The sequence below is a fragment of the Colias eurytheme genome, chromosome 21 (assembly GCF_061535395.1).
Source record: "Colias eurytheme isolate Ceu_HAF_F1 chromosome 21, ilColEury1 Martin Lab GWU primary, whole genome shotgun sequence".
NCBI classification, from domain to species: domain Eukaryota; kingdom Metazoa; phylum Arthropoda; class Insecta; order Lepidoptera; family Pieridae; genus Colias; species Colias eurytheme.
Genome location: NC_143000.1, coordinates 301,324 through 311,467, shown reverse-complemented (window position 1 = coordinate 311,467; position 10,144 = coordinate 301,324). Strand labels below are relative to the sequence as shown.

Below are 10,144 nucleotides of genomic sequence, written 5' to 3'. Positions count from 1 at the left end.
TGAACAAAAACTTATGGCCATCCAATTAAATAACACCGGAATCATATCAATTGATCAAAATTGTTTGATAAAATCATCAGAATTTTATATTCAAACTTATAGAAAGAAAAACAATATATTGCAAATAACACCTGATATGAACACATCATGGTTATCACCTATCAATAATTTAGTAAATTTATCATTAACGGACCTGCCAGCCGATGAGAGTACAAATAATATCACATCAAATATTATAAAGATTGAAGAGCAAATTAACAACATCAAAAAGATTGATCCAGTCATCGATGGTATATCTTATCACGATATACATCATTATGCGATGATTTATCTCGCCATGGTCACCATACTGGTGATCGGTGGCATCTTATTCTGGCGGGCAAGGCGGCAAGCACGGGGCTCACCGTCTCAACAACAGCAGCAGGGGTCTCCCGCGCGAGCTAGAGGCTCGCCACTACAGCAGTCGCCGGTGTCGTCGACGCGAGCCAGAGGCTCGCCTCTCCAGCGGCCGCTGGGGCCGGTGGCGCGAGCTAAGGGCTCGCCATTGCAGCAACAAGTGTTAGTGAAAAGTGATAGTGAAAGTGCAAAAAGCAAAAAGTGTGATCGGTCCACTTCCCCAAACAACACTCTATCAATGTTCAATGTATAATCTCCCCCTGTGTTTAGCATTTAAGATCATATATTGTAATATCATCATCATTAGATATAAGTTCTTATTGTTTATCACCTTGTTTAGTTTTAGATCATTATCATATCATCAATATCATCTTTTTGGCCTGGGAGCATGTACGGGCTAGCCGTACATCCTGACTCAGCGCTTTACACGATCCTATTTCATTATGGTGACAAGAACATCTTGACCCAGTTGGTCTGCGCTCGCGGCTCGTGTAAAGCGCTCGGGGTGTACGCGCTATATCAATTAATCTCATTATCAATCAACTATCAAATATATCAATATCATATTATCATTAGTTTATAGCAATCAACAATAAAGTGATCGAAGGCAATAACTTGTTTTACACCATCAAACCATCAACTATCAATTTATCAGCTAAAGGAGTGTATGGGATATCATATCATATCAATCAGCAGCCCATACATATACTATTATGCTTTATTTCAGCTGCTCGTTCCTGTTTTCGATTGTTTGGCGATTATTTTTTGTGTAATTAGTTAGGTAATTATTTTTTTAAATTTGTGTAATAGGCTAACCTAATTTTTCTATGTCAGAGAAGTCAGAGTGCACTGTGCATGTGAAATCAGTAAAAATATTATGTTTTGCTCAGTAAAGTTAACAGTGGAATTTATGAGGAATATTCAGTTTCGTTTAAAATAGTCACCATTGATGCAAAATGTATCTTCTTAATACGTATGTATATACATTATGTATATACGTACCTATGTATATACGTATGTAATAAGTATGTATGTGTAATAAATAGATGTAAAACAGCGTCAAGTTCTATAACATCAGATTCTCGTGTTTATCTTCATGAAAAATGTTAGTAAGTACCAACATTTTCGTTACTGCAGTGTCACTAACAAGAGATGCTCTTTATCGATTTATCAAACGTAGTGCAATGCAGTATTTTTCGCAAATAGAATAAAATCCACATGTGACAGCCCTATTTGGATCACACGACTTACCTGGATGCGTCATCCTTAGTCCTTGACCTGACCCCGTGACCTACATAGCTTGTAGAGCTTGTAGGCCTAACTCTTTTAATTACCTGCTACTTGAAGCTTTTATAACTTGATAGCTTTATTAGCTGTAAATTTTATTTTTAATTTATTATAAAAAATATCGCGTCACAGTGTAAGTATTAGTTGCAATCCTCTTCGGAAACAGCTTGACCGTTTTGTATGAAATTTTATATGTATAATTTGAAAACAGATATGAGAATTTACGTGTAGTATTGTTTTTATGTGTACCTTAATAACCTGATACCTGCAAATTAGCCGTTTAACCAAGTTAGCGGGTAGGCATACGATAGCTAGGTACTTACTCAATCATCCACCTTCCATCCGTCAGAAAATACGTGACGTCTGGCGAGTTGCGGCCATCTTGCAAACTTCTTCTATGCAAGTTGAGTAAAATTTCAAGGACTCGACGCGTTGGCAATACCGTCACGTCATGGAGTAAGGCGACGATTTTGTTATCTTTAAATCTTGCCAAAGAAGTTTCACTTCTGATACGTGTCGTCACACGCGCTCTTTTTTATTTATCTACCCACACAACTGCTTCAATAAATGAATCTGCATAATATCTAAAGAGAAAAAGTTCGACGACCTGTAATCTGCCAACCCACACTTGCTAACGTGGAGGACGATGATCGCCTTTGTCAATACATACAGTGGGAAAAAAAATGAGCCTATGATGCAGAATGTTGAAAATATAATGTGCGTGCCCATCATGTTTATAATTTTCTGGCTAAGGCTGATCTAGGGCTAAATTATGACATTCCACTTCTATGTAAAGATTGAGAATATTATTTTTCGGGTTTCGGTTTCCATTGTTTTATATATTTTGTCTATTTAAATATTTTGACTCCTCAGTGTTTGACTTGGTTTGCAAGTCGATGTTTATTTGTAGGTACTAAATAAGCTCCTAAACTACTGGACAGGATATATCCAGGATAAATGCCCAATGATGTCACTATTGTATTAAAATCTTGATGTTCATATTTAAAAAATTCAGAAGGTTCAACTACAACATCAAAGAATGTTTTTATAGCTTGCAGTACACTGCTTGAGGTACATTGGACCTTGTTTAATAAATTATGAGGTGAACCAGAAAGTATTGGTAATATTTGAGACTAGCTCTAATGGCCCAACCACAGACCCAATCACATATAAACACATTTGAAGCACTTTTAAGCCTTCATATTCGAAGTCAATTCATATTCTAGAATCTTCAATTCCAACTACTTATATATTATGTTGTAATTATTTTCTTGAAGTAATTTCACTTAGTTTTCCTGAAGCATGAGACAAAATTTGATTATTATAATTGTGGTATAACTCTAATAAATAATCTCTTCAACATACCTACAGTCTGAAATCGAATAAACACTGTTCCAAATAAAAGACAAGTTGGTTTGTAAGAAAGTTTAATTATAATAGAAGTATTGAAAATATCTCCAGTGAACGTATTAACAAAGAAAAAACAATAAATTTAGATAAGTACTAACATATGACTTCACTATGCTAGGTATAGTCTAGGAATTAACTAAAATTTAATAAATACTAGACGTGAACGTTTACACAAGTAAATTCTCACTCTGGATGCCCAGCATAAACAAACGAGTCAATCACGCAGCAGCCGTCGAGCAACATTCATCCAGTAGCCCGGTTCACACGCACGCTCTTTCGCGCGCGATTCGGCTTTCACGCGGGAAAGAGCGAGCATTTCAACGATGACAGAACGAGATTGCTCGTCCACTCCGCACACACTCCAACGCGCCACGCTTTCCTTCGTTCAATCGCGCGCGATCATCGTTTACACGCACAATCTTTCCTCTTTCCTCAAAAACGCACGAATAATCGCGCGCGAAAGAATAAGTGCATAAAAAAAACGTGACGAAACAATCCCTCGCAATTGCGCGCGCGTGCTTTCCCGCGTTCAATCCCGCGCACTCAATCACGCGGTAAAGAGTGTGCGTGTAAACCGGGCTGATCCGAGTGTGGGGCAGGGGGGGGGGCAGTTAGCCGCTCTTGAACAGCAGGATGGCAACCTGCCCCAGGTAGAAGTAGATAAAGTGGCGCGTCTCGTGCGTCACGTACGAGCCGAAGTTGCGGCCCACGATGCAGTGCCACGTCGGGTTGTACTTCTTGTCGAACTCCTTCTTGATGAACGCCGCTATGTCCTGACGACCGATAAGTAATTAGCTAAATTGTGTTATTTCAAAAATTAAATTCAACTAAAACGCAGAAAATTATATTTTTTTAAATAGTAATTAATCTAGAAGATACTTTTGATCAGGTTTAAATTTTAAATAAAGCTTCAAATTTAACGAATAACGAATTTGTTTTTTTTTTTGTAAATGTCACCAAATCAAAGAGAAACCGCTTGAAAAAAATTAAAACAATGTTATCTAAATTCACTGTGGTCTACGTTTACCGGTCTTTACATTGATAACACAAATAAATAAAAAATGTTTTTTGTTATGTGATAACATTAAGTTATTGAAATGTATTCACATAAAAATCTCAAGTTTTGACATTTGAAACAAAAAATGTTTGCTGAAACAAATTTAAGGTGTAATTAAATAATTTAAATTACTTACATGTTATGTGATAAGATTTACATTGCTAACACTATCTAATGTCCACTGTTATCAAGCAATCTGTTTAAATTTAAGTAACATAATATTCTAATGTGTTGACATAATATTTTCAGTTATCACTTATCACCTAACATTATTAATTTTCAGGTTAAAGTCTACTGCAATTAGAATATTGAATACCGACACTGCAAATTCCACATGAAAATTCATAAAGAATGAAATGATTATAAAGTCTTATTTTCACTTTCCAACTAAATTATGCACTTTTAATGTCATGTACGATTGTTTTACCTTTTCAATGTTGAACTTTTCGAGGGCCTGCGTCGCACAGTCCACAGCATCCTGCTGCATCTCCTCGCTCATGTCAGCATTCTTGATCACTGCCTTCCTGTCGCACATCTTGTCAGTTGTGTAGCTGTAAGATCAAATTTAATTTACTTAAAAATTGTTTTATAAAAAGTACAATGTATGTAGTTCAATGTTTTTAGGGCCGTACACGGACTGCTTCAAACAGTTGAGACCGACGGCTTGAAGCCGCGACCGCGTAGTGAACTATAGACATTCACTGCCATATACATGACTGCTCGAGCCGTCGCGACTGCTTCAAGCCGTCAACTGCGCGGTTTGTAGCAACAGCTCGAGCAGTCAACAACCGACCACTCAAGCAGTCCGTGTATGTTGCTCAGCCGTTAACTGCTCGAGCTGCCCATGTACAGTTGTTCTTAGATGTTACAAAAAAATTAACCCAATATTTAGCTGACAATGTGTCAATAAGTAATCCTTTCCATTTTATTCACATTAATATATTTTACATGCAGAAACATCATAATTGGATCAAAGGGTCTATGATTCACAGTTTGAGCGGAGTTACATTGAAAGCTGTCATAATGCAACATGATTTCTAATGGAATTACAGAGATGCATATGCAAGCTAGATGTCATATAGGAAACCAAACAGATTTTTATATAGTAGATATTCATCTTCTACTACTCACACAACAAAAGCTACATCATTGTGTTAGGTGTTTTATTTATTTTATCAACAATGCAAGTGAAACAAAGATTAGCAGTATTTTTTTTTTATGTAGAAAACTTAAGAATGACTATGACAAATACACTTTCATTTTTACAACCTTTCAAACTGAAGAATTTTGTACGCGTAAAGGAATTTACTGTGACAAGTACGAATTCAATTGTTATCTCTTATCAGTTTTTAAGATAAAGCAATCGAAACTGTTCATTTATATTGCAAAGGACTAAAAACATGAGATTTTGTAAACAAACAAGGTTCAATATGTGCACGTACTTAGGTTATCTAAAGGTCTATGAATTTCCTTTGATTTTCCACATGCGTACAAACCATTTATTGTTTATGTTCAATAACGGCGCTAAAAATAACTTTCAGTAAAGGTCAACCCGGGATCCTGATTGCCATTAATGTGCTCTATGTTTTAATTAAGTTATTTTACTAAATAAATACCTGGATTCTGATTTAATTTGACGCCTTTTACATATTCGCACTAACGCACTGGCGGTAAAGCCCGTCATCAATTAACAGTTAGCGCTGAACTCAAATAAGGCCGTGGAAAACCAATAAAGATAAAACATATCCGCAAAAAGGCCATTGTCATAGAAACTCCAGAATTAAATCGATAGAACTATTCTCACATACACTGAAGTAAACCTTGGAGAAATATTAATATGTTACGGCACCGCAACTTAAATTTATTTTTACTGAAAAATTGCAGAAAATACTTACAAATTATATATACACCGACCAGAACAACGGTATTAATTATAATTGAAAGACACAAAAGCAAATATACTCACTTTTACGTCGAAAAAAGAATAATTTTTCACGAAACGATTTTGATACCGGAGATTCAATGCTACTTTCTAGAGGATTCTTTCAAAGGCTTCTTTCACCGTAGATTACCTTCGTTTACGATAGGGGGCGTTCGAAATCCAAAATAATTTCGAAATACAAAAATATTATTTTTTTTTAATATAGGTTTAAAAAATGTATACACCTTTTTGAAGAATAAACCTAGTAGTGTTTTGATTACAATTTTTTTTATTTTCAGTGATAAATTATATTAATGTTGTAAGTATTATATAATATAATGCAAATAATATATGCAATAATATATGCAAATGCGTTAAATATTTAATGTGATTTTGATAAATTTCTAAATCATAATGCACTTATATCTATAACATATTGAATTATTGTTTTCAAACTTTGTTCTTGCAGCCTAAGTTGATGTTTCAGATGTTTCTTCACCGATTAATGTAGAAGGTACCAGTGCAAACTTAGCACCCCATCAATGGAATTTTGGGTCGAAAATGACCTTGATCGTTAGGTCCCCGTTAGGTCCTTTAAGGTCCCACAATTTTTTCGTTAGGTCCCCTTTAATTTTTTTTTTAATAATTTTTTAAATTTTAGGTATAAAAAAAATGCACTTTAGCACCCCATCCATAGAATTTTGGGTCAAAAATGACCTCAATCGATAGGTCTCCGTTAGGTCCTATAAGGTCCCACAATTTTTTCGTTAGGTCCCCTTTAGTTTTTTTTTAAATATTTTTTTTTTAATTTTAGGTATAAAAAAGTTACACTTTAGCACCCCATCCATAGCAAAATTGGCAAATTTTATCAAAATCGTATTCTTTACCGTTAGGTCCGTATGGGCTCATCATTGAAATTGTTGAATTATTTATTTTATTAAAATTATAAAATAATAAAAACCTGCGCATGCGCCTTAGAGCATTAAGGCATGCGCACATCATACATAAACAGCGCGAAATTTAAAATGGTATCGTTTCATTTATTAAATAAATCTATTGTTCTGAGAGTGCTTATTTATTAAAAACCTACTTTTCAACCTAGAATTAAAATAACCTGGTATTAGTGTCAATCTATGGTGTCAATATATTTTTTGTAGCGGCCACAGGGCCACACTACGGTCGAGGTATAGATTCGGAAAGAATAACATGCAACAAATCATTAATTTGATTCGGGATGACCTTCGCGTGGACACTCGAGGGGGCGGTATTCCAGTGGAACTGCAAGTGATGGCAGTTATTCGATATTGGGGCCGGCATGAGGTAGATGTGACTTGTGCTCTAGTTTTGGATATATACAATAGAAAAGCCTGTATAACGATCTATTACATTACAGATCCAAGAAGATTGTGCTGACATTCACAGAATGAGTCAACAGACACTTTCCCGTTTGTCCCGAAATGTTGCTATTGCGTTAGCTTCTAAAAGTTCGCGTTATATTAATATGCCGTCGAACTCAACCGAGGAAGCCAAAGCAATTAGGAAATTTGAGGCCATAATATGCGGGATGAAGCGTATCATTGGTGCAATAGATTGCACTCATATTAAGATACGCAAAGTGAGTGGAGAGGCTGGACAGTACTATGTTAATAGGAAGGGACATTACTCCATTAACACTCAAGTATGAACATTGTACAATAACATTTTAGTTTGATCATAGTGTATTTAAAGTAATAAATTTTCATTGTTATGTGTGCTATTATGTGTTTCTAATTTATAATAATATTGATGACAATAATTACAGGTAGTATGTGACTCTGACCTTAAAATCTGCGATATTGTGTGTCACTGGAGAGGAAGTACACATGATTCCCGCATATATAGAGAAAGCTCAATAAAGCGGAGGTTTGAGGAGAATGAATTTCATGGGAAGCTGATTGGAAATAGCGGGTATCCTTGTACTTCGCATCTTCTAACACCAATATTAAGACCAAGGACACAGGCAGAAGAAAGGTACAACCTGAGTCACATACGAACGAGGAATACTGTAGAGCGTTGCTTTGGGGTGTGGAAGCAAAGATTCCGCATACTCAACGAAACAATGCGAGGGTCTCTGCAAGTGATCAAGACCACTATTGTTGCTTGTGCAGTTTTGCACAATTTAGCAATACTCTTTAATGAGTCTATTTTAAATCAAGGTATTTGTGCAAACTAATATGTAAACAAAGTATATTTAATAATGCCAATACATAAAAAATAAGCATATTTTAATTCTTTATTTTGTATTTTTCTAGATCCTTCAGGCCTTGAAAATCAATTATTAATCGATCCAACTATCCCTGATAATATAGAAGATGAAGACGAAAATATAAACAGGGCCATTTATATTGAAACTTATTTTAATCAATAAAAACCATATTTTATTATTTTTCAAAATTTATTTTTTTTAAATATTCCTCCTCTAATGCAAGTATTTGGAGCTTCTTCTCGTGAAGCCCTCCCTCTCTTGTTCTATTCTTAATAGGTGAAGCTCCCTCTCTTGCTCTATTCTTAATAGATGCAACTCTTGTTGTTGCTTCATTAATTCCTCCCTGCTTTTTTTTGCAAGGAGGAATAATTGATGCTCGTAATTGGAATTTGATTTCCCACTGTAAAAATAACATAAACATTAAACATTATTTCACATAAATCACAGCTGAACAATAAGCACAGGAAATTTTTACGTTTTTTTTGGTTTAGCTTTGAAAATATGATGTGTAGGATTTATACGTGGCAATTCAGTGGAGAAATTTGGCAATTCAGGCTAAAAATAAAAAAATAATAATTATTTTAAAATAATATAAATTTTATTTATAATACTGATATTTTTGTATAACATAACTGATAAAAATATTATACAAATTATTATATAATATGATTACCTATGCATGTGCAGTGCTTTCATCATTTTCATTCAATTTCAATGTATCATCAGCAGACTCCTTAGTAACTTCCTATAAATATATAAAATATAATTACTCAATCTCACAATAAAAAACTATATATGCATAGCGCTATTATCCCTTAATGGATATTCCAAATTAAGGAATAATAGCAGTAGAAAATGTAAAAAATATAAACCTGTTGGCCATGTGTTGCATCGCTATCGAAAGGATTGTTATCAACCACAAACTCATTAGGAAGAGCTGCTATAAGCTCTTGATCTTCAGGCGGAGGACTTGGTGGCGGAGGTCCCCCGCCTGTCATGTTTCTTGCCGTTCTAAATTTGTGTTCCGAAGCCTTAGCTTTCTTCAAATTCCTCCACTGATTTTGTATTTGGCTTAAGTCCCTTTTATGGAGTGAAATGATATTATAACTGAAATATAAATACAATAATAATGTTATTACACTGTAACAATTTATTAAATACAAGAAACTGTTAGAATAAGTAAAACTAAAATAACCAAGACAAAACATCTTCCCATGCAAGTTTTTTTGCTGTATTTGTATTAGTCGACGTATCCTTATTCTCTAATATAATATGTGCTCGCTCGAGCACTAATTATTTTCGAAGCACTTTCTAAAGAGCAATATATATTTATTAATAAGCATTAAAACATGTAAGGAAATAAGTACATTCTATTAGATTTCTTGTGTACATTACGTACCTTATCCTCCTCACTCCAATTCGTCGAACGAGAACGTTTATTGATCATTGAACTCATTTTAAATTAAAACTGAATTTGAATTTATCAAAAATCTCAAATCTGTACAAATGTTTGAAATTTGAAAGTTATCAATATCCTGTCAGTTAAACGTCATACAAAATAAAGTCTACCATTCATATTTGTCAAAAAGTACATTTTTAGTCAAGTTTTACGTGAATAGCGGGTTTTATTTCGATAATGTTACTAGAAAAAAATACATATATTGACGTAACTTAGTTGAGAGACTGCTGAGATAGGTTTATATGTACCTAAGATTATTTTAATCATAGTTTAAGGAGTTGAGAGTTATTTAACTGAGAGGTGTTTATGCAACAGATCAGTCAATTTTTATAAGTAAGGCTGGTAATTTTTTACGACATCACATTAGAA

At 34.4% G+C, this 10,144-nt stretch overlaps 1 protein-coding gene and 1 long non-coding RNA gene across 6 annotated transcripts; both read right to left on the bottom strand.

The window, feature by feature from the left end:
- Nucleotides 1-3,093: 3,093 nt before the first annotated feature.
- On the bottom strand, nt 3,094-6,247 carry LOC149898844 (dynein light chain 2, cytoplasmic). Of its 4 annotated transcripts, XR_016457967.1 has the most exons (4): nt 5,767-5,856; nt 4,578-4,701; nt 3,648-3,866; nt 3,094-3,489 (listed from the first exon to the last, which is right to left on the bottom strand). XR_016457967.1 is itself a non-coding variant. In XM_090114513.1 (3 exons), exons 2-3 carry the CDS (start codon nt 4,683-4,685, stop codon nt 3,705-3,707), a joined length of 270 nt encoding a protein of 89 aa, XP_089970639.1. In that variant the 5' UTR covers nt 4,686-4,701; nt 6,117-6,247; the 3' UTR covers nt 3,094-3,704. The 4 variants fall into 4 exon arrangements, 3 of the variants coding, with proteins under 3 accessions (XP_089970639.1, XP_089970640.1, XP_089970638.1); XM_090114513.1 differs by lacking the exon at nt 5,767-5,856 and adding an exon at nt 6,117-6,247 and having other exon boundaries at nt 3,094-3,866; XM_090114514.1 differs by lacking the exon at nt 5,767-5,856 and adding an exon at nt 6,046-6,197 and having other exon boundaries at nt 3,094-3,866.
- Nucleotides 6,248-8,551: 2,304 nt separating this feature from the next.
- Nucleotides 8,552-9,873, bottom strand: LOC149898843 (uncharacterized). 2 transcript variants are annotated; one of them, XR_016457963.1, is made up of 5 exons: nt 9,716-9,873; nt 9,189-9,423; nt 8,990-9,061; nt 8,792-8,871; nt 8,552-8,716 (listed from the first exon to the last, which is right to left on the bottom strand). It is a non-coding gene; the product is annotated as an uncharacterized LOC149898843 (long non-coding RNA). The 2 variants fall into 2 exon arrangements; XR_016457964.1 differs by lacking the exon at nt 9,716-9,873 and adding an exon at nt 9,512-9,686.
- Nucleotides 9,874-10,144: the final 271 nt, after the last annotated feature.